A 24,818-nucleotide genomic window follows, 5' to 3' on the forward strand; every position below is an offset into this window, starting at 1 on the left:
TTCTTTTATATTGGAAGGAACAGGTTGTCTCAAATCCAGGCACTACTTCAGGGCAATTCAGGGTTTCCAGGGTCTTAAGTTCCAGTGTATAAACATTCCTACCCTCAAGGTCCGTTCATACGGATAGGAGTCAAGGCTAGGATTAGGGTTTCCATAGGTGGTGTCCGTTTCCCTTTCCCTAGCTTTGAGGCTCAGTTCCTTTTCCCTTTCCTCCTGTTGTCGTAACAATAGGTAGGGGGAGAGGCAAAGGATGGGGAGATAACTGCTAGTCTCGGGCACTGATCTTTAGCCAGTAAGTTAAGGTGCAATGCCATTGGTCAGCCAAACCGAGAGTTGGGAAGAGTTGCGGAACCGAATCCATGGTTCCCACATTTTTATGAAAGCAGATATCTTCCTTCTTCAGCCCCCAATTCCTCCATGTGAATTAAGACATCCAAATATGCAGATAGAGTGCTCCAATATATTTGTGCAAATCGGCAATTAATGATGCCCATATTTTCGTGCAACTTCACATTTAGCAAGTCTGACTACATATTACTGATTGGTTCACTAAGTATTGTTGTAAACTTGTGACATCACAGCACTCTGTCTGTAGCATGTATGTCTGAACAGCAGAACCTGTCAGCTACACTATATCACTATCTAACCTACACTGACTATCTCCCACTAACTATCTGTATTATATGGAAAAAGATCTAGGAATTTTAATAAACAGCAAACTAAGCTGCAAAAAACAGTGTCAGGCAGCTGCTGCCAAGGCAAATAAGATAATGGGTTGCATCAAAAGGGGCATAGATGCCCGTGATGAGAACATAGTCCTACCACTTTACAAATCACTAGTCAGACCACACATGGAGTACTGTGTACAGTTCTGGGCTCCAGTGAACAAAGCAGACATAGCAGAGCTGGAGAGGGTCCAGAGGAGGGCAACTAAAGTAATAACTGGAATGGGGCAACTACAGTACCCTGAAAGATGATCAAAATTAGGGTTATTCACTTTAGAAAAAAGACGACTGAGAGGAGATCTAATTACTATGTATGAATATCTCAGGGGTCAGTACAGAGATCTATCCCATCATCTATTTATCCCCAGGACTGTGACGAGGGGACATCCTCTGCGTCTGGAGGAAAGAAGGTTTGTACACAAACATAGAAGAGGATTCTTTACGGTAAGAGCAGTGAGACTATGGAACTCTCTGCCTGAGGAGGTGGTGATGGCGAGTACAATAAAGGAATTCAAGAGGGGCCTGGATGTATTTCTGGAGCGTAATAATATTACAGGCTATAGCTACTAGAGAGGGGTCATTGAACCAGGGATTTATTCTGATTGCCTGATTGGAGTCGGGAAGGAATTTTTATTCCCCTAAAGTGAGGAAAATTGGCTTCTACCTCACAGGGTTTTTTTTGCCTTCCTCTGGATCAACTTGCAGGATGACAGGCCGAACTGGATGGACAAATGTCTTTTTTCGGCCTTATGTACTATGTTACTATGTTACTATAAACAAGCTAACTAACTATCTAATGTAATAGTTTGACACACCAAAGCACAGAGAATAGCAATGACACTGCTCTCTCATAAATGCAAAAAAATGCCGAAACTGACTGCTGGGGAGGTTCTTATATAGTAAGGGGTAGGCAGCTTTCCTATTGGTTGCTAGGGATGTTGCTAAGCTCAGACTAAGACATTGCAGCCTTCTCATTGGCCCACAAGCAAGAAGCAGGGATGGATCATGGGTTCATGTAAAAAGAAAAATCGAGAATATTTGTGTATACGAATATATAGCACTATATACGTGACACATACATAATTTGCATTTAAGTCACTAATATACATAATAATAATCTATATAAAGAAGGATGTATATGTGTGTGTGTGTCTGTATGTATGTATGTTCTGCGATCATTCAAAAACACAACCATCGATTTCAACGAAACTTGGTATACACATCCCTTGCTGTGTATACCTGGAATGAAATCTTGTAGAGGTCATACGCACCTACGCAGAAGCTGCATGGAGTTTGTATGCTGCAACTGTTTTTACTACACACATATTGCTATGTAACTCAATAACATCGTGTCACGGTCATATTGTTGTTTGACCGTGACGCGGTTGCAGTGCAGACTCGTTGCTGGTGGCAACATGTAGTTTTTGGTTTGCACGTGCAATTCCCCTTTGAGGTGTGCCTCCCTGCTGTTTGGTGTGCTAGGGGTTAATGACATGTGGTGATGTCAGATCACATGCTCCAATCATATGGTCCATCACCATGGTGATGGAGCATGTAATCTGACATCACCACAGGTCCTTTGGCCCACAGCTAGTAAAGAACAGACCGGGAACTACGCGATCAAGAGGATAAGGTGAGTTAACTTTTTTATTTTTGTAACCCTTCCAGCACTATTATACTCTGCATTCTGTAGTCAGAATGCTATTATTTTCCCTTATAACCATGTTATAAGGGAAAATAATACAGTGAATAGACTGTCACCTAGAACCCATGCGTTAAAAAAATCGCACCGCATCCGCACTTGCTTGCGGATGCTTGCGATTTTCACGCAACCCCATTCACTTCTATGGGGCCTGGATTGCGTGGATTATCGCACCGCAACGCACAAAGAGGAGCATGCTGCGATTTTCACGCAACGCATAAGTGATGCGTGAAAATCACCGCTCATGTGAACAGCCCCATAGAAATGAATGGGTCAGGATTCAGTGCGGGTGCAATGCGTTCAACTCACGCATCGCACCCGCGTGGAATACTCGCTCGTGTGAAAGGGGCCTAAGGCTAACTGCTCAATCCCTTAAAGACGCCAGAGCAGCTGGCGAAACATGTCGGGGGGCAGTGTTTGAGGGACTTTTAGCACATGAGTGACGCCAGCATATTATGGAGGAAATGACCAGCATCCAGTGGTAGAAAGAATATAAATTGAGAATAAGAACCAGGAGCCAAAAAAAAACTAATTGTAAAAATAGCACGACACATAGGCCGCAACTACATGTCGCACCAATGTTGCGCGACTATTTTTATAATGATAGTCTAGTTGCTGTGACTGTGATGTGACAGTCGCAGAAAAATCCATCTTGGATAGATTTTTTGCAACTGTCATGTTGCAGTCACAGCATGTCGCATGTAGCAGTGCGACACCATAGCCTATCATTATAAAAATTCTTCAGACAAAATAATGCGCGACACATGTCGTCGTGTAGCCCTAGCATTGAAGAGGTCACTGTTAAAGGGCGAGCACGGTGGAGGTCACTGTTAAGGCAGCAGAGTACTGTGAGGTCACTGTAAAGGAGCGGGGTACTGTGGAGGCCAATGTTAAGGAGGCATGCCCCTGAGGAGGTCACTGTCAAGGGAGTGGGGTGCTGTGAAACTCACTGTTAAAGGGGCAGGCTGCTGTAAAGTTCAAAGTTAAGGGGATGGGCTGCTGTGGAGGTCCCATTTTAAAGTGGGGGGGCAGCAGTGTTAAGGGGTGGGGACTGTGGAGGTCACTGTTAAAGGGGCGGGGTGCTGCAGAAGTTACTGTTATGGGGGATACTGTCGATATCTTTTAAATGACACACACAAACATTAGATGAAATATACCCATGTGAAGCCGGGTCCTTCTGCTATTTACATATAAATCACTGGGATAGTTCAAATTAAAACCTCATAGGTAGTTGCGTAATGTCTATGCAAAGATATGCAGTTCCTTGTGGGTAGTTGCGCAATATCTATTCAGAGCTGGAGACGTTTAGGTATATAAAAATAATAACAATAAGTGCAAGTAATTAAGAAAAATAATAACTTGTATATATTCAATAGTGGAGTGTCGGTAAGTGTAGACATAACAAATAGCATGTATTATGCAGAGAAAGTTTCCATGGTTATGACCACCCTGCAGTTCAGCAGCATGGCTGTGCTTGTGCACTATAGAAAAAAGCACCAGCCTAAGTGAGCTCCCACGGTCCCGGCCACCAGAGAGGCTGACATGTTTTCTTATAGTGCGCAAGCACGACCACCACTGCTGATGGATTGCAGGGTGGTTGTAACCATGGAAATCAGCAGTGTATAATGTAATAGAAAAAATATTATGGGATTATAACATATTAGTAAGTGGCTTGCATTCATTTTCTCTACATGATAATAAATGGATGCGGACAGCATTCGTGTGCTGTCCACATTTTTTTCCTGGCCCCATAGAAATGAACGGGTCTGCATTTGGTCTGTAAAAAATGCAAACCGAAAATACGGTTTGTGTGCATGAGGCCTAAGTGTGTATGCATATGTACATAGCTCTCAGTCACTGATAGTTGACCGGGGCAGTCTTAAAGGGGTTTTGTCACTTCAACAGATGTCATTTTTCATGTAGAGAAAGTTAATACGAGCCACTTACTAATGCGTGCCTCCCAAGTGTCCCTCTTTTTGACCCAAGTCCCTCTTTGATCCTTAAATGTCCCTCTTTATGACCTGGGGAATTAATGCATAAATGTGCATTAATACATTTACTAAATTGTTCCTTACTAAAGTATCTGTATGGTTTCTACCTGTATATTAGACCAGAACTTAATTATTTAGTGCAATTTGGACCTTAAAATATCTAGTCCGATGATTTGTGTGATAATATTTAAATGGATATTGAAGCGCAAGAAAAAAAAAACGTCCCAGAGACTCCACATGCTGTTAAAAAAAAAGGAACTTACTGTATACTCACCTAACCGATCCCCAGCTGCTGCAGCTCTGATTGAGTCAGTAATTATAATCTAGCATGAAAAAAATTGCGGCGATGCGCGCAGCACATATTGTCCCTCTTTGTTATTTTCCAAATTTGGGAGATATGCTAATGTACTGTTATTATCCATATTGTCTCCTTTGCTGGCTTGGTTCATTTTTCCATCACATTATACACGGCTCGTTTCCATGGTTACAACTACCCTGTAATCCAGCACTTGTCGTCGTGCTTGCACACTATAAGAAAAAAATGCCAGCCTCTCCGGTGGCTGGGAACATGGGAGCGCGCGTAGGCTGGAGCTTTTTCTATAGTGTACAAGCGCAGCCAGGGCCGGTGCTACCATAAGGCAGACCAAGCGGCCGCCTTAGGGCGCACCCTGGGGGAGGGCGGAAAAATGTGACATGGAGGGGGAGAAATGTGACATGGGGGTCTGATGGCTGACATTGGGGGCTGATGGCTGGGGGATGATGTCTGACATGGGGTTCTGATCTGAGGTCTGATTAACATTGGGGGTCTGATTGGGGCTGTGAGCTGAGGTCTGATTAACATTGGGGGTCTGATTGCTGGTCTGACCTGAGGTGTAATGGAAAATATTTTTTTCTTATTATCCTCCTCTAAAACCTAGGTGTGTCTTAGAGGGCGAAAAATATGGTCCTTAAACCAGCCATTGTCTGAAGCAGAGAGAAGATACCAGGACCACAGAGAGGAGAAGCGTGGGGGGAGGGGCGCCAAAATGTAGCTTCGCTTGTGTTGGCAAAAATCCTTGCACCGGCCCTGAGCGCAGCCATGCTGCTGGACTGCAGGGTGGTCATAACCATGGATTTACTGAAGTGGCAAAAGCCCTTTAATAGAGACTTAGTAGCATCCTGCTATGATGCACTCTCCCGGTGCTCTAGATTTATTCACAACCACAAAGTGTCGGCGTCTTGCCACGTGTTACACTACTCAGTGCTTGCCATATCCACTCCTACACTTACTTGGTCTTGAGTGGATCTCGTTCATATAATTATATAAATGGGATTTTGGTTTTATTTAGTTATGGGGACAGAGTGGGGGTCCAAGCTGAACTAGGCCACCAGGGCCCATAAGCCTTTAGCTACTCTTCTGTGCACTGGAATATTCACATGATAATAAGGCTACTTTCACACAAGCGTTAATATTTTCCGGTATCGAGATCTGTCATAGGGTCTCAATATTGGAAAAAAAATGCTTCCATGTTGTCCCCATTCATTGTCAATGGGGATATAAAACGTAAGTGAACTCTCCGTTGTCATACCGGAGAGAAAACCGCAGCATGCTGCGGTTTGCTTTCCGTCTTTGGATGCGGAGCAAAACGGATTCGTCATGACCCACAATGCAAGTCAATGGGGACGGATCCGTTTTCTCTAACACAATCTGACACAATAGAAAACTGATCTGTCCCCTATTGACTTTTAATGGAGTTCATGACAGATCCGTCCTGGGTATGTTAAAGATAATACAACCGGCTCCGTTCATAATGGATGCAGATGATTGCATTATGGGTAACGGAAGCGTTTTTGCTAAACCCTGACGGATCCAGTAAAAACTTTATCATCAGAAAATTACTTTTATAGTCAGTTGCGCTTATAAAGCATCATTTAAAACAAAACTGCAAACATTGCACACACATAAATAAAAGGCTACAAACCCACACAAAACAGTCCTAAAAAATCTGCATAGTAATTTAACAAAGCAAATGTGTTATTTGTTCACTCAGAGATATAACATAATCTCACTGTGTTTTTAAGTTGACTTTTGAGCTGCTATTCAAATTTAATCAACATAACCCAATGAGTTTGTCAATAAACACATCTTAAACTCTGTCTAAAATTCAAGTAAAAAATATGAATTTGTAGCGATGAATAATGCAATGTATATATAATGTTTATGTATCTACACTGAATACCCACCTTATTACAGACACCCATGTAGTAGGACACTCTTCAGAACAGCATCAGTGGCACAGATTCCACTAGGCGGTAATAATTGTCTTGCATGCAGATGGATAGCTTGCTGCAAATGAGATGAAATTTCTGAACAGCCCATTCTGAATCCTACAGAGCATCTCTAGTAGATCAGGAGACTGTAACAGCCAGGGAAGCAAGGGAAACTCACTGTCATGTTCCTGGAACTAATCCAGGACTATATGGCTGAAGTGTCATTGTTCCATAGGGTAAACAGCTGCTATGAGGGGATGAACTTGGTCATCCAGATTGGTTAGGTAAGCCCTACTGTCCAAATGTCCATCCACAGAACCCAGGGTGTGCTGAGAAAACATTTCCCACACCATTTCTCCTCCTTCATCACCCTGAAGTGTTGACACGTGACAGGAAGGGTTCATCGATTCATACTGATTGAACCAAATTCTGGCCCACTGCCATCAGAATGGTGCAACAGAAATCTCGATTCATCTGACCATGCAATGGTTTTCCACTTCTCAGCGATCAAAGTTTTGCACTCTTTTGCCCACTGGAGTTTCACCTATTTCCCTCAAATAGCAATAGCATTTGAACAGTTCATCTACTGTTGTAGTCCATCTGTGCTATGGAACAACCAATTGTGCACTTGGACACATTAGTTGGGACACCAGCATTGTAGTTCTTAAGCAATTTTCTTAATTGTGCCCCGTCTGTTTGACCGAACGATTCTTGCCATCCTGCATTGTTCCTTGTCGTTGACAAGTTGCACAAAACCCCTTTGCTGGATGCTTTTCCTTAATCCCACCATTCAGTACCCCCTGAACACTGTCTAGCATTCTTTTAAATACTGGAACCAGCTAGTCTAGCTCCAATGAACCACGCCTCGTTTGAAGTCCTCCAAATTGTTGATTTCCCCATTTTTAGAGAAGGGTCGTTGATAAGGGGAGTTATTCTGATTGCCTGATTGAAGTCGGGAAGGGATTTTTTTCCCCTAAAGTAAGGAAAATTTGCTTCTATCTCAGTTTTTTTTGCCTTCCTCTGGATCAACTTGCAGGATAACAGGCCGAACTGGATGGACAGATGTCTTTTTTTCAGCCTTATAAACTATTCTACTATGTTACCATGTTTTGTGGATTCACACGAGAACTTGCTCACTTGATTTTGTGCTGCACTTGGGGGTTACGTTATATAACTTAAATACTGAGAAGCTTCAATTGAGAAAGGGCAGATGTCTCTAATAAAGGGCCCTTTTAGTGTACTCTGCAGAGAAGACATTTAATGTTTAGTTTAGTTTAAATTCTTATCTGAAATGTTAGAATTTGCCCTTTTCAGCAGTGTCCAGGCACACTAAATGTGTTATCAAGATATGCAGACAACATGTTTTAGAGCAGACTGATACATAGTTTTGTAGGAAAAGATTCAGTATGACCTGGAATTTATTCACTGCGGAGTGACTCCATGACTGGCAGCCTCTCCTGCATGCATACACTAGCGGACCTCCAGACAGAATCCTAAACGGAGAATTTTACACCGAATGAACTTGTCTCACAAAACTCTCACCATCTACTCAGCTCCTCCAACTTTATGACATGGTGCCCACAGATGGGATTGCATTTTCAACGAGACAGGCTCTGTGTCATTGGCAGCTCGATATTGTGTCAGTTTCCCCTTTGGCAAACTAGAAATGTAAGAATACAAACTGTACAATATTGCTTTTGTCTTTACTATCCCCTTCCGGGGTCGTATTTCATAGGGCTTCTCTTCTTCCATTTAACAACTATGATGGTAGGATTGAGTGCTGGAAACACAGAGAACAGTTTGTAAAACCATCAAATTACAAGCTGTGAAAATGATTTCACACCATCTCCTAAGCTGCCACACAGTCAACTCCAGCCTAACCTGTCCAGTGAACATGGTCAGCACATACAGCGTATTTCACACTTGTAATTTGCATTTACATTAAATTGCAAGTTCACCTGAATCTTTTAATCAAGTTGACGGTCCAGTTTCTGACATGTTTTCCATATTAGGTAGATCAACACAGGAGTTCTGGTTGCAGCCTGTTGTGTATCCTTTTTTATCTTTTTCCTAAATCACAAACCTACACCTTTTACGTGATTTAAGAATTTGGATTTCTCACAACACTTTCTTCTTATCAGTCACTTGCGGCAATTGGCAATATTAAAATCTGAAGGCCCCTTTACACTGCCTGATGTTCAATAATCTGCCAACAATTACCATTAAATAGGTTAGTTGGTGCGGACGCCTGAATCATTGTTTGCCAGCAGCAGATCGTGGTGTCTCTAAACAGCCTCCGCTGCCAGCAAACATTGTTTCCGTATAGGGACGAGCAATGGCATTAGCAGTTGCTCCTGCCCATACTGCGGGCAGTGGGGGGCAGTACTCAATGTAAATGCAGTGGTCTCCTCCTCTGACGAGCAAGTGATTGTCAGGAAGGATCGTCTGCTCCATCAGGCAGTGTAAAGGAGCCTTAAGCAACTACTGAATCCAACTAGAAAATATCTTATTCTAAGGCCTCTTTCACACGGGCGTCATGTTTTTTGCCCGGATAAGAGGCGGGTGCGTTGCGGGAAAATGCGCGATTTTTCCGCGCGAGTGCAAAACATTGTCATGCGTTTTGCACTCGCGTGAGAAAAATCACGCATGTTTGGTACCCAGACCCGAACTTCTTCACAGAAGTTCGGGCTTGGGATTGATGTTCTGAAGATTGTATTATTTTCCCTTATAACATGGTTATAAGGGAAAATAATAGCATTCTGAATACAGAATGCTTAGTATAATAGTGCTGGAAGGGTTAAAAATAATAAAAAAAGTTAACTCACCTTATCCCCATGATCGTGTAGATCCCGGTCTGTTCTTTAGCTGTGGCTGAATGACCTGAGGTGACGTCAGATCACATGCTCCAATCACATGGTCCATCACCATGGTGATGGAGCATGTGATCTGACGTCATCAAAGGTCCTTCAGCCACAGCTAAAGAACAGACCGGCCTCTACGCGAACAGGAGGAGAAGGTGAGTTAACTTTTTTATTATTTTTAACCCTTCCAGCACTATTATACTAAGCATTCTGTATTCAGAATGCTATTATTTTCCCTTATAACCATGTTATAAGGGGAAATAATACAGTGAATAGACTGTCACCTAGAACCCATGCGTGAAAATCGCACCGCATCCGCACTTGCTTGCGGATGCATGCGATTTTCACGCAACCCCATTCATTTCTATAGGGCCTGCATTACGTGAAAAACGCACAAAGAGGAGCATGCTGCGATTTTCACGCAACGCATAAGTGATGCGTGAAAATCACCGCTCGTGTGCACAGCCCCATAGAAATGAATGGGTCAGGATTCAGTGCGGGTGCAATGCGTTCACCGCACGCATCGCACCCGCACGGAAAACTCGCCCGTGTGAAAGGGGCCTAAGGCTTACAAAGTGTTAAACCATTGTGGAATTTAGTGACCTTTTTCATAAATAAAAGTTGTCAAATTATAGCTGCACTGAAGCATAAACCTAAGGAATTACTAAGATGGAAAAAGAACAATTCAAGCGAACATGCACTGCCTGCATGAACCATACAGACACAATTCCAACAGTAAAGACATGAAGAAAGAAAAACAGCAAAAGTTTAAAAAGTTATAATATAGTTTGTTCTGGCCATGTCGGTCTCAAATTGTCCTTCAACTTTTCAATCTTCTTTTATGATCTCCAATAAAATAAATGTTTTAAGCAATCCATATACAGTCTTCAAGACATGATAGAACATTTTGATTGAAACAGTCCATATATTCCTGAATATAACCGTAGATAGAAATGTTCTTAGGGTGAAATCACACACAGCTGATGTGTTGCAACATTTCTGAGACTGAAAATCAGTTCCATTAATGTTAATGGGGTGGTTCTACTGGGAAGCACATGGATTTATGCAAGCCCTACTCAGATCAATGGGAGAAAAACTAGCAAAAACTATTGGGTCATCCAGCAAACGAGTGTTTGCTGACTTGATCACATTTCCATGCAACAATTATCAGGAATGACTGTTTAGATGAACAAATGTTCCCGATAGCCGATTGTTGATCTGTGTAAAAGGGACTTTATTAATCATTCTGAACTGCTTAAAACATTACCATAGTTTTTTGTAAACAGTGACAAGCATATTTCATGATATGGTCGGGGGTCCACGAGATGGTCACAATGAATCTTGGCCACCTAATGGAAATCCAGTGTATAACTAAATGCTAAACAACAATATACACCGTTAACTCTCAGTAGTTTTAACCTTCTGAAATAGGGAAAAAAATTGTTAACCGAAAATAGGGAGATTTATGTTTTCTATCTAGAGTGAAACAGAATACAACTAAACCAGACAGACAGAAACTGCACCAAATTTATCATGGTGCACATAGTATGTTATAGGGGTTGTCTGCTTATCCTATATTGATGACCAATTCTCACGATAGGTCATCAATATCAGATCTCTGGGGTCCGGTACCCCGTCGATCAGCTGTCTAAGGCTTGCTTTGTTCTCATCACTGTTAACATAGCAGCAATGAGCAGGCTCCTCCTTCACTTCAATGTGACGGCTCCCTCTGATTCACTTGGGATGGAGGAGCTGTAATTACACTGCTCGCTGCTGCAGTGTTGATGTCGAGCCGATAAACTGCGAGGAGAACACAGCGCTCACGTGAACGCTGCATTCTCTTCATACAGCTGATCAGTGGGATGTCGGCAGTCAGGCCCCGGCCGATCTGATATTGATGACCTATCCTGAGGATAGTATAAAAACAAAGATGTCGGCAGCATATCCTCCATGGTGTTCTTTATTAAAAGCGGGTCTAATACAGGTACAAAGTCCAGCTCGAGAAAGACTAGGGATTAGTCGAAACGTGCTTTCTTGTACGATGACTCTTTGGTTTTTCTCATCATCATGAAAAATTATATTTGTTCTCTTAACATGGGAAGTAAAAACTTTAAGTAAGAGTTGTAGCTGTAATTTTCCATAGCTCCTATTAAAAAGAAAAATTGTTAAATCATAAAAATGCAATAAAATGAAACAAAACCTGCTTAATTGGGTTCTCCAGGAATGTTAAAAATGAAAATACTTAAATATTATTTTATCATAAATATATTCACAAATACCTTTCATTACTTAGAATGGCTTGTTTTGTCTAGGGAGAAATCATTAGAAATAAAATGGCCACCGTCCTATCAGTACACACAAAACCTGTCCTAATCACACAGGAAGACAAGTTACTTCACCACACTAAGCCACAGTGCTGTCTCTTCCTCCTCTCTGCTCTGCTTGTCTGGAATCATGATCTTGAATACAGGTGAATCTCTGTGGGAATGGAGATGATGAAGGAGACATGAGAGGAGGGTGAACTGTGGCTAATGAGCAGCAGCACTTGTATACAGTCTCCATTACCACAACCCCACATTACCACAGTCTGTCCTGTCTGTCCTCTCTGTACTTCATGTCTCCTCATGAACTACATTTCCCAGAGATTCCGGTAAAGTTCTTATAATCTGTATTCAGGATCATAATCCCTGACAAGTAGAGAGGAGGATGAGGGCAGCTCTTTACCTCAGTGTTGTAAAGTAACTTGTCCTGCTGTGTCATTAGGACAGGTTCTGTGTGAACTAATGGGACAGCGGCCATTTTGTTTCCCCTGATGATTGTTCCCAAGACAAAACAAGCCATTATAACTAATGAAAGGTATTTGAGAATATATTTATAATAAAGTAATATTTAAAGGGTTTCTACCACCACATTTTGACCTAATTAGCTGTCAGACACTAGCGATCTGCTAGTGTCTGCAGTACCTAACTATGCTATTGTAATCCCTTTCTCTGCAGCGGTTACCCTAAAAAACAAACTTTTATTGCTATGCAAATGAGCCTCTAGGTGCTATGGGGGCGTCTTTTCAGCACCTAGAGGCTCCGTCTACTCACCATGTCTGCCGCCCAGCTCGTCCCTCCAGCCCGCCCATCTCTAGATTGACAGCCTCCATGCGCCATGTGCGTCTATATTTGGCGCAGTGACTGTCAGACCGCTCACTGCGCCTGCGCATCTCCACTGCGCCTGCGCATCTCCACTGCTTGAGGCCGGGCGTCGTCTGTTCCTGGGAGCACTCTGACGTCATCGGCGCAGTGGAGATGCCGGCACAGTGAGCGGTCCGACAGTCACTGCGCCGAATACAGACGTACACGGCGCAGGCGCGAGAATTCGGCCGCGATGGAGGCTGTCAATCTAGAGATGGGGTGGCTGGAGGGACGAGCTGAGCGGCAGACATGCTGAGTAGATGGAGCCTCTAGGTGCTGACAAGATGCCCCCATAGCACCTAGAGGCTCATTTGCATAGCAATAAAAGTTTGTTTTTTAGGGTAACCGCTGCAGAGAAAGGGATTACAATAGCATGGTTAGGTACTGCAGACACTAGCAGATCGCTAGTATCTGACAGCTATTTAGGTCAAAATGTGGTGGTAGAAACCCTTTAAGTATTTTCATTTTCTTAATTCCAGGAGAACCCCTTTAGAGCTATTTTTACACTGAATTTGCTTTATACACCAGAAAAGCGCTTGGCGTATACATCAAATGTATCCATAGAGATACTCAGTTCAAAGAGTGGCCTTTTGGCCTCCGTTGGACTGGTGTACCTTTAGTTTTTTTTACTGTATAGAAAAGCATAGTCATCTATACTTTTCTATGCAGATACATCCAGTAAAAACACATTTCTTACAATGGGCAACATATGCCACAGTATACATACGTCGAAGGTATATGACAAGCAATACTCCTGACGAATAAGTCTGATGGGAGGTTCAGATGTGACGTGAACAGAGATTAAAGAAAAGGCAAAGAAAACAAGAACAACAATGTCACAATATCTCTTTCCAAAGGCTAAATACTCAAATACTTCAGGTAGTATGTGACATTGTGAAAGAAATTAAGTAATAAATGAACCTGAATGGTGCTAATTGTACTTAAATTGTCAAAATCTCAATTTTCAGTGTTTTATGTCTAAAATCTATGATTGAGAAATATGAGTCACCATCAGTTGATTCGTTAAAGGTAGATGGACGGATACCGCAAATAGGGAACCGCTTGGCAGAATGTGATATATACAGACAGGGAGACTTTTGCAGACAGATGACTCATGTTCACTATATATTTGAGTAATGCCTGTGTGTGTTTCTATGTGTCATTTTTTAATACCATCATGTTTCTAATTGGTTCCTTTGATAAATACTTGTGATTGGACATATTTAAATTAATGGCTAAAGGAGGGGGGACTAGATCCACATTGTACATATATTAAAATTGGCTGCTTGGGCGCTGCACAGCAAAGAATCGTTTAACCAGCTACCTGTGTCTGGCTGTTTGATTCTTTTGGTCGACCACATCTCCTGGCACCTGGGGAAAACGTATTAACTAATTTGAATCCCACAGACAAGCGAGTGTTGTGCCCTAGTTTGGGAGTAAATTGCAGCAACAGTTTTTGGTGCCCCGTGTGAGGATCCCATCAGATGTCCAAGGGGATGAGTGTTGAAGAGCTTTGATCATTACAGCAACTGGGAACTGCACCTTCAAATACACATTTTGTTCTTACTGACTGTGCCGTGCCTTGTGCCTTCCCACTTGTCATGACCACTGTTCAGGTATTGTCCTTTTGTTGAATCTTGGGATTTAAAGAAAAGGACCCTCCTTGTCTGTGGTTGTATGAATGGGTTGCCTGAAACCTAGGTTTAGTGTGATTTTTTTTTTGGTGTGGTAAATGAGACTGATGAGTGTGAGAATGAACAAGTGGAATGTGTTGCTGAAAAAGAAAAGAACAAGATACTGTGTACCGTGGTGTTCATTACAGTACAAGGAACTGTAAGCTGAAGAATAGTCCAGAGTTTAGTGGTAGGAACTAGGAAGTGAGAGAAAACCAAGAGAGAGTGTCTCCACATAGTTAGTGAGCTATTAAAGTGGTGCCCAGCTCTCTGTGATATCCACAGGTACCCAAGGAGCTCAACCTGTGTACACTTCGTAGTGCAAGCAGGTTGGGGCCGAGTCTGTGTACGCTTTGTAGTGCGAGCAACCAGTTGGACGTGAATCATCGGGTTCGCGTGCGGTGGAAGAAGAGACGGATCCACTCTTTTTCAATGGGAACCAGACAGTCAAAGGCTCTGAAAGAGGAGGGGCCCTCAAGGAGGGAAGTGACTGCAGTGGATATCAGAGAGAGACGGTGTGGAGGAGGGGCACTGAGAATTTTTAGGAGAGCAGGTATGCTAAAAGATGGTTGTTTAAATCTGGAAAGATGGGAAGAGTAGAAGCAGCACATGTGATATAATGGTTAGAGTACGTGAGAAGGTGAAGAGGCTGGGAAAGCAGTGGCTGTGTGGAAAGCAAAGACTGCATGGAGAGAATGATGGAGAAGGGATAGGAAAGTGTATATTTTTACAGAAGGGAAATTAAAGTGTTTATTATTATGAGTTTGAAAAAAGAGGAAGAACAGGCTGCTGCTCGATGAGACTGATGCCGACAGCACCTACGTTTTTTTTTATAAGCACATATACAGGGAGTGCAGAATTATTAGGCAAGTTGTATTTTTGAGGATTAATTTTATTATTGAACAACAACCATGTTCTCAATGAACCCAAAAAACTCATTAATATCAAAGCTGAATATTTTTTGAAGTAGTTTTTAGTTTGTTTTTAGTTTTAGCTATTTTAGGGGGATATCTGTGTGTGCAGGTGACTATTACTGTGCATAATTATTAGGCAACTTAACAAAAAACAAATATATACCCATTTCAATTATTTATTTTTACCAGTGAAACCAATATAACATCTCAACATTCACAAATATACATTTCTGACATTCAAAAACAAAACAAAAAACAAATCAGTCACCAATATAGCCACCTTTCTTTGCAAGGACACTCAAAAGCCTGCCATCCATGGATTCTAAAGGAGAGTGACTTAATAAGTCATAAAACTTACACCCCTATGAGAAGCGCCAAAGCCCCAGGGTATAAGGAAGATGAAATTAAGTAAGCAATTAAGGTATGGTAGATCATATACCCAGATCAGGGTAACCAGGAGAAGGTGGTGAACTCAGTGAACAGTAGACACACCACTGAGGCGTCCTAAAGTAAACAATAAGTAAAAGTATTCACATATGGTCACCCTATAGGGTGTATTAGAAAAGCCAAAAATAATCAACTCACTTCACGGGGGGTGGCCAGCTGGATAAGCTCAAGACACCAGCATGGGCCAATATGGGGGGTATTGGTCCATGCTGGTGTCTTGAGCTTATCCAGCTGGCCACCCCCCGTGAAGTGAGTTGATTATTTTTGGCTTTTCTAATACACCCTATAGGGTGACCATATGTGAATACTTTTACTTATTGTTTACTTTAGGACGCCTCAGTGGTGTGTCTACTGTTCACTGAGTTCACCTTCTTCTCCTGATTACCCTGATCTGGGTATATGATCTACCATAACTTAATTGCTTACTTAATTTCATCTTCCTTATATCCTGGGGCTTTGGCGCTTCTCATAGGGGTGTAAGTTTTATGACTTATTAAGTCACTCTCCTTTATTCTCTCTTACACACCGAATTCTTTCAGTGTGAACACCCCTTTCAGCTGCCTCCCCTTTTACATTTTTTTCTCTTTCTCCTGCCTCTGCTTTTTTACATCTTCCTGTTCTCCATCCACTGGCGCCTCTAGTTATATCCTGTCTCTTGGAGTTTTCCACCAGATTGGAATAACCCTTGCCTTTTTCTTTCTCTCTATACATCCATGGATTCTGTCAGTGTTTTGATCTGTTCACCATCAACATTGCGTGCAGCAGCAACTACAGCCTCCCAGACACTGTTCAGAGAGGTGTAGTTTTCCCTCCTTGTAAATCTCACATTTGATGATGGACCACAGGTTCTCAATGGGGTTCAGATCAGGTGAACAAGGAGGCCATGTCATTAGATTTTCTTCTTTTATACCCTTTCTTGCCAGCCACGCTGTGGAGTACTTGGACGCGTGTGATGGAGCATTGTCCTGCATGAAAATCATGTTTTTCTTGAAGGATGCAGACTTCTTCCTGTACCACTGCTTGAAGAAGGTGTCTTCCAGAAACTGGCAGTAGGACTGGGAGTTGAGCTTGACTCCATCCTCAACCCAAAAAGGCCCCACAAGCTCATCTTTGATGATACCAGCCCAAACCAGTACTCCACCTCCACCTTGCTGGCGTCTGAGTCGGACTGGAGCTCTCTGCCATTTACCAATCCAGCCACGGGCCCATCAAGACTCACTCTCATTTCATCAGTCCATAAAACCTTTGAAAAATCAGTCTTGAGATATTTCTTGGCCCAGTCTTGACGTTTCAGCTTGTGTGTCTTGTTCAGTGGTGGTCGTCTTTCAGCCTTTCTTACCTTGGCCATGTCTTTGAGTATTGCACACCTTGTGCTTTTGGGCACTCCAGTGATGTTGCAGCTCTGAACTATGGCCAAACTGGTGGCAAGTGGCATCTTGGCAGCTGCACGCTTGACTTTTCTCAGTTCATGGGCAGTTATTTTGCGCCTTGGTTTTTCCACACGCTTCTTGCGACCCTGTTGACTATTTTGAATGAAACGCTTGATTGTTCGATGATCACGCTTCAGAAGCTTTGCAATTTTAAGAGTGCTGCATCCCTCTGCAAGATATCTCACTATTTTTGCCTTTTCTGAGCCTGTCAAGTCCTTCTTTTGACCCATTTTGCCAAAGGAAAGGAAGTTGCCTAATAATTATGCACACCTGATATAGGGTGTTGATGTCATTAGACCACACCCCTTCTCATTACAGAGATGCACATCACCTAATATGCTTAATTGGTAGTAGGCTTTCAAGCCTATACAGCTTGGAGTAAGACAACATGCATAAAGAGGATGATGTGGTCAAAATACTCATTTGCCTAATAATTCTGCACTCCCTGTAGTACAAAAATGGGGCCACCAACATTGCAGTCTTGTTGGGTCCCCAGTGTCTTAAGTCATAGCTGTAACAAAATATTGTGTTTTAATGTTGCTTACTCTGTATGTAAGTGGTGCATCCCCCAGCACCTTCTGCTTCAGTGCAAGGACAGAAGCAAACCCCCACCAGATAGTTCATCCACTTTTTATGGGTTCCCTGCAGACAAGGAGGTGGGACCGAGAAGAATATTCCCAGTTGTGGATGGAAGGTTTATAGACCTTGGTCCCCCTCTGTATCTGAGTAGCTCTGGTACTGAACTATCCAGCTCTGTCCATTGTGTAGTGAACAGAGCTGGTTACTACAGGGCTGCTCCAGTTATAGTGAATGGAAGCTGAATTTTGACGGGGATGTGGGATGTTGGACCACCGCCGATCAGATACTGATGTTCTGGCCTAGGTATAGGCCATCAATATAAAAATACTGGACAACCTCTTTATGAACATATGTTATGGACTATGTGAAAATTTAGTTAAATAACTAATACAAATTTGTTTGGATGTTACAAACAGTAGATAAGAAGTTTGCTTATTTTCTACTTTTCTGAAGAAGCAGTGATATTGGTATGTGCTGCCTGAGACGTGGCCATGGAAATACCGTATTTTTCGCCCCATAAGACGCAAAGTGGGGGGAAAATGGCAGTGTGTCTTATGGGGAGAATGCTGCCATTTTAACTCTGCTAACACTGATACATCGCGGGCAGTGATGTTGCACAGCACGGCCTGCAATGTACCAGCGGCGAGGGAGGAGGGGCTGGAGTCCAGCAACTGCTGTTGGAATCGGGGCCCGGTGCTATCACTGTACTCTAATACACCGGGCCCCGCACACAGCAGTATTCATATGTAAAGTGTAAGCAATCCATATGTAAAGTATAGCAATCCTCTGTGGTAGCGCAATCCACGTAGTACTCACTATGAAACTCCAGTACTAGCAGGCAGGCTGGCCGGTCACTCACTTCGTCACACGCATGCTCCGCCTGCTTCATTAATAAAGTGGGAGGAGCATTTGCGTGACAAAGTAAGTGACCGGCCAGCCTGCCTGCTAGTATGGGAGTTTCATAGTGAGTACTACGTGGATTGCGCTACCGCAGAGGATTGCAATACTTTACAAATGGATTGCCTACACTTTACATATGAATACTGCTGTGTGCGGGGCCCGGTTTAATAGAGTACAGTGACTGCACTGGGACCCGCCACGATTTCAACACCAGTTGCCGGCCTCCACCCCCTGTATTTGGGGTCACTATTTACACAGGGACACTGTTATGGGATGCTATATATGTGTCATCCACAGATCCCCCCCCCCCCCCCATAGCAGTGTCATCCACAGATCCCCCCATATCAGTGCCATCCACAGATCCCCCATAACAGTGCCATCCACAGATCTCCCATAACAGTGCCATCCACAGATCCCCCATAAAAGTGCCACCCACGGATCCCCCCACAACAGTGCCATCCACAGATCCCCCATAAAAGTGCCACCCACAGATCCCCCTTATTAGTGTCATTTACAGACCACCATTAGTTCAAAACCCACCAAAAGCACACCTTTTGGTTCAAAATATTTTTTTCTTATTTTCCTCCTCAAAAACCTAGGTGCGTTTTATAGGACGAAAAATACGGTAAATTGAATGCTTAGAGGCTTCCATTAGATTCTTTTCTTATGGTTTTAAATCTCAAAAGATCTATTTCAAAAGTAAAAATGTCTGAATAGCTGCATCTTTTCTAAAAGTCAGAAATCAGGTCTTGAAGTTCTAGGGAAGGGAGGTTATATATCACAGTCTCAATGTTATCATGAGAGACAGTTTGTTGCTGTGTGCTTCATAGGAAGCCTGGGAAATGTGCAATAGGTTATAAGATCTATTAGTCATGAAGTTGCAGTATTATTAATTCTGGTGAGCCATAAATCTGCATCCTGCACTGTCCATGCTGGTTTAATGGGTGTTTATAATTGTTTTTCGCAGTTTTGAAAATTAAAGTGATATTTTATTTGGATAATTGCTTTACATTGTGGATTTAGATGCATATATACATAGTGCAAGCAGATATTGTAGGTTTTACAGTCTTGTAAAATGTGAACAAGTAGGAAATAAGAGCACAGTCTCCAATACTGCTTACTGTAAGAGCTTACAGGCTGACAAATAAGTATTTTTTCTCGCTTTCATTCATTTCTAGGTTTAGCAGGAATTAATTTATTATCTTGTACCTTCTCACTACTCAGCTAGTTTAAGAATGCTGACCGTCAAAATATGCTGGCACTACTACATAGCTCAGCAAAAGAAAACTAAGCGGCAGGATGAAAAAAAATCATTTCTTCCATTACCAACATATAATGTGAGGCTGATAAATCACACTGTAATCACTATGTATGCTACTGTTTGAACATATGGGGGGGGGGGGGGTTATCAAAACTGGTGTAAACGATAACTGGCTTAGTTACTGATTCTGCCTTTCATTTTTCAGAGCTCTTTTGGAAAATGAAATGTGGAATCAGACTGGTTGCTACACCAGTTTTCCTTTACACCAATTTAAATAAATCTCCCCCATAGCGCTGGAGCAATACCAACCTACCAAATGTTCGCGTTCATAGCTGAAGAACTGGGGAAACGCTGGCTTGATTTCTGTTGCAGTCCACTTTAGCTTTCCGTTCTTGATCTTTTCAAAATTGTTCAAGCAATTTCGGAAATGATTATATGCATCACATGTAATGTCCATATACCTTAAAGTAAAGTTAAACCTAAGACAGAAAGATAGAGAAACATTTAGAAAATTTTACCGTGGGCATGAATATTATATTTTATGTTGTGTCGCTTTTACAATTTTTTTTAATAGTGGAAATCAATTGTATATACATGAGGGTTTGTAATACAGCTTTTTAGGGGCAGCATCTTTTCCCCTTTCCCCAGCCTGCAGATCCTCTTTTCCTCACTGCATTCCTTCTGTAAATGTTTAGAAATCACCTTTAGGCTAGGTCTACACGACGACATTTGTTGCGCGACAAAATGTCGTGCGACAGATAGGGCGCAACATTTGTTGCAGTAATGTCGCGCGACAATTTTTATAATGGCAGTCTATGGTGTCGCACTGCAACATGCGACAGACATGCTGCGACTGTGACGCGACAGTCGCAGAAAAATCCATCTCGAATGGATTTTCTGCGACTGTCGCGTCGCAGTCGCAGCATGTCGCATGTGGCAGTACGATGCCATAGACTGCCATTATAAAAATTGTCGCGCAACATTTTGTTGCACTAATGTCGTCGTGTAGACCTAGCCTTAGGCTTCATTCACACACAGATTTGCTCTGGCTTCTTTGGGGGGCCGACACGGCAGGCAATTATCAGGAACAATCTGTTTGCTCCTGATATTTGCCTGCTCATCAAAGGAGATGACCTCTGCATTTACAGGTGCATTTTAATACATTAGAATATCATCGAAAAGTTAATTTGTTTCAGTAATTCAAATGAAAAGGCTGATCGCTCCATGCCACACCGCATTGATGCAGTAATTCATGCAAAAGGGGCCCCGACCAAGTACTGAGTGCATATACTGTCCTTTTAAATAGTCCAATATTTCTATATTAAAAATCTTTTTTAATTGGTCTTGTATAATATTCGAATTTTCTGTCTTTTGGGTTTTCATTAGGCTACTTTCACACTAGCTTTATTATTTTCCGGTATTGAGATCAGTCATAGGGTCTCAATACCAGAAAAAAAACGCTTCCGTTTTGTCCCCATTCATTGTCAATAGGGACAAAACGTAACTGAACAGAACGGAGTGCTCCAAAATGCATCCGTTTCGTTTGGTTGCGTTCCCATACTGGAGAGCAAACCGGTTTTCTTTCCGTCATGGGATGCGGAGCAAAACGGATCCATCATGACCCCAAGTCAATGGGGACGGATCCATTTAACTCTGACACAATATAAAACGGATCCGTCCCCCACTGTCTTTCAATGGAATTCATGACGGATCCGTCTTGGCTATGTTAAAGATAATACAACCGGATCCGTTTATAACGGATGCAGATGGTTGTATTATCAGTAATGGAAGCGTTTTTGCTGAAACCTGCCGGATCCAGCAAAAGCGCTAGTGTGAAAGTAGTCTTAGGCTACTTTCACACTGGCGTTTTGAATTCAGTTTGTGAGATCCGTTTCAGGGATCTCACAAACGTTTCAAAACGGATCAATTCAGCCCCAATGCATTCTGAATGGATAAGTATTAGTTTAGAATGCATCAGTTTGCCTCCGTTCCGCCTCCATTCCGCTCTAGATGCGGACACCAAAACGCTGCTTGTGTCCGCCTGGCGATGCGGAGCCAAACGGATCAGTCATGACTTACAATGTAAGTCAATGGGGATGGATACGTTTTCACTGACACAATATGGTGCCATTGAAAACTGATCCATCCCCCATTGACTTTCAATGTAAGTCAGGACGGATCCGACTTTTTTAAAAAGAATAATGCAAACAGATCCGTTATGAAAGGATACAAGCGTTTACATTATAGGTGCGGATCCGTCTGTGCAGATACCAGACGGATCCGCATCTAACGCAGGTGTGAAAGTAACCTCAGCCATAATCAACATGAAAAGAAATAAACGCTTGAAATAGGTCACTCTGTGTATAATGAATCTATAGAATATAAATTTCCGCTTTTGAAGTGAATTACTGAAATAATTTAACTTTTCGATGATATTCTAATTTATTGAAATGCACCTGTACATGCTGTATGGGGACACACGATCGCTGCTGTCCTCACTCGTCCTCAAACACATTCATTGTTTTTCGGCAGCAGATCGCAGCTTACACAGCACAACCTGCCGCCCAGAAATGGTGATTTAGGAATGCTCCTTCCAGACAACTGCACTGATCATTGGCCTGTGTAAAGGGGCTTTAAAAACACCACCAAAACTGCTTACATCTTTTTCATATTACAGGTCATTTTTATAGCATTTTTTTGTGGCAGTTTTGTGTTAACATGTTTAAATTTCGTTTTATTAAGGCATTTTTTTCTCTAAAAATAAGTGGATGAAATAAGGCTGAAAAAAAAAACAACTGCTTCAAAATGCTGTGCTAAAAAACAAAACAAGACAAAAAAACAACATGTATGTCTTGCATTTCATATTTTCCATTGACTTTCATCTGGGGCTGCTGCTTTTTTCAGCAAAAAAAAAAAAAAAGGGATGAAAAGGAATACTAAAAACTGTGTGTGAATTCTCCCTTAGGGCGCATTCACATCACCGTTTTGTTTTCCGTTCTGATCTGTTAGAAGAACAGAAAAAAAGTTATCATTAGTTTGGACTAAAAATAACTGATCCATCTTGAGCATTCGTTATGATGTTTGCATCAGTTTGTGCCAGAGATCCGTTATTTTAGATGGGAGAAAAAGTCCTGCGAAAAGGACCTTTTCTCCCATTTAAAAAAATTTAATCTCTAACGGAACTGACAAAAATGGACGCAAACTGATCATAACGGATGATTAAAATAACTGATTAACTATTTTATAAAAAAATTTCTGTTCTTCAGGATGGATCTCCTTTTACTAAAATGCTCATCTTGAGTAATGATACAGTCACTGTAGACAGAGAGAAGAGCAGACTGGGGGGGGGGGGGGGATGCATTTGTGGACTTATATCGGTCATAATATTCTGTTAAAGGGGTTATTCAATGGTTCAATATTGAGGTCATCCTTATTAGATCAGCGGGGTCTGACTTCCCGCACCCCCGCCGATAAGCTGTTTGAAGAGGTAGCAGTGCTCGTATAAGGGTCCATTCACACGTCCCTAGTGTATTGCAGATACGCAATACACCCGGCTGGCACCCCCCCATAGAACAGCCTATTTTTTTGCACAATTGCGGAGAAGAATAGGACATGTTCTATTTTTTTGCGGAGTCGCGGCTCGGAAGTACGAGGCCGCGCTCCGGAAATGCTCCGGACTTAGTGTGCTCTCCGCATCTCCTCTGGCCCCATAGAGAATGAATGGGACCGTACCCGTTCCCGATATTGCAGAATGGATACGGACGTATGAATGGACCCTAAGCCATGCTTCTTCCTGACAATTGCCTGTGCGCCGTCTCCTCTGCAGCGGCCGTGCTGTGTCATTCACGTTAAAGAGATGCGCAGTTCTAAGGACATGATGCTTGTAAAAGGCTGGCTTCCTAGTTACAATAATATAATAATCCAGTATCTTGAGTAAACAGAAACAATGTACTTATTACTAGGATCTGTCCTTTCAAAGATGGTTAAAAAAATATTTTATTGAAGGTAAATTGTGTTCTGCTGTGGGAACACCAAGAAGGAAGAAGGTACAGCAAACATCCAAAGGACGTGCTGAGAGTTCTTCCTTTCTGGCGGATGCCAGATTGGATCCAACACTGGGCTGTGATGTCACATCTTTTATAGTATAATATAACCATCTTGCTCATGGACACAAAGTAATAGTGTTATACTGCTGGGATGCAAAGTAAAAGCAGAAGGTTACACACAAAATTCCCAGAGTAGTAGAATAAACACAAATTTAAAGCTGGATTTACACAGGGACGACGTGCAGATGATGGTTGGGAAGGAGGTGTTCCTTCCAACAATTGCCTGCTTGTTAGTGGGGGTGACGTGCTGCAGATCACCTCCACAGTATGAGGATGAACAATGGCTACCGCTGCGCTGTTTCTGGGCAGCAGATCACTGTTTAGACGGCACAATCTGACGCCTAGAGACAATCATTTAGGTGTTTTGCTAGTTCATTGGGTGATCTGCGGCACCTTGAGACAGGCTGATCTTCGGTAAGGAGCGTTTGTAGAAGCCCGAACATGGAGCTGTGTAAATGAGCCTTAAGACATGCTACATGCATAGGCCCTTACGGAGGATAAACCAATTAAAAGGGAAACCCACCTATATATTTTTTTCCTGCCATTTAAAACCATAGTGATTCTTTTTTTTCCTAAATGTTTTTTTTTTTTTTTTCTAATTGTAGATTTTTTTTTCTCCTGAACACGATTAAGATTACGCCTTTCACTGTCTATGAGCTCTGCTTTATCTCCCACAGTACCGTAGAAATCAATGGAGCATTGGTCATGCATGCGCCCTAAACCCAGGCGCTCCAATATGTCCTCGCTGCCCCACACAGCATAACACCGCTGAGGAAGGTTCATAGCAACCAAAACAT

The 24,818-nt window shown here is 42.3% G+C and overlaps 1 protein-coding gene across 2 annotated transcripts in view; it reads right to left on the reverse strand.

The window, feature by feature from the left end:
* Window positions 1-11,471: 11,471 nt before the first annotated feature.
* Window positions 11,472-24,818, reverse strand: part of METTL22 (methyltransferase 22, Kin17 lysine) — a 236,465-nt gene continuing 223,118 nt past the window's right edge. For both annotated transcript variants that reach the window (XM_044303615.1, XM_044303614.1), the window contains 2 exons: window positions 20,229-20,394; window positions 11,472-11,675 (listed from right to left, as the gene is read on the reverse strand). In XM_044303615.1, the coding sequence (XP_044159550.1) occupies window positions 11,640-11,675; window positions 20,229-20,394 (202 nt within the window). In that variant the 3' untranslated portion in view covers window positions 11,472-11,639. The remainder of the gene's footprint in view (window positions 11,676-20,228; window positions 20,395-24,818) is intronic.

Source organism: Bufo gargarizans, chromosome 8 (assembly GCF_014858855.1).
Source record: "Bufo gargarizans isolate SCDJY-AF-19 chromosome 8, ASM1485885v1, whole genome shotgun sequence".
Lineage (NCBI taxonomy): Eukaryota > Metazoa > Chordata > Amphibia > Anura > Bufonidae > Bufo > Bufo gargarizans.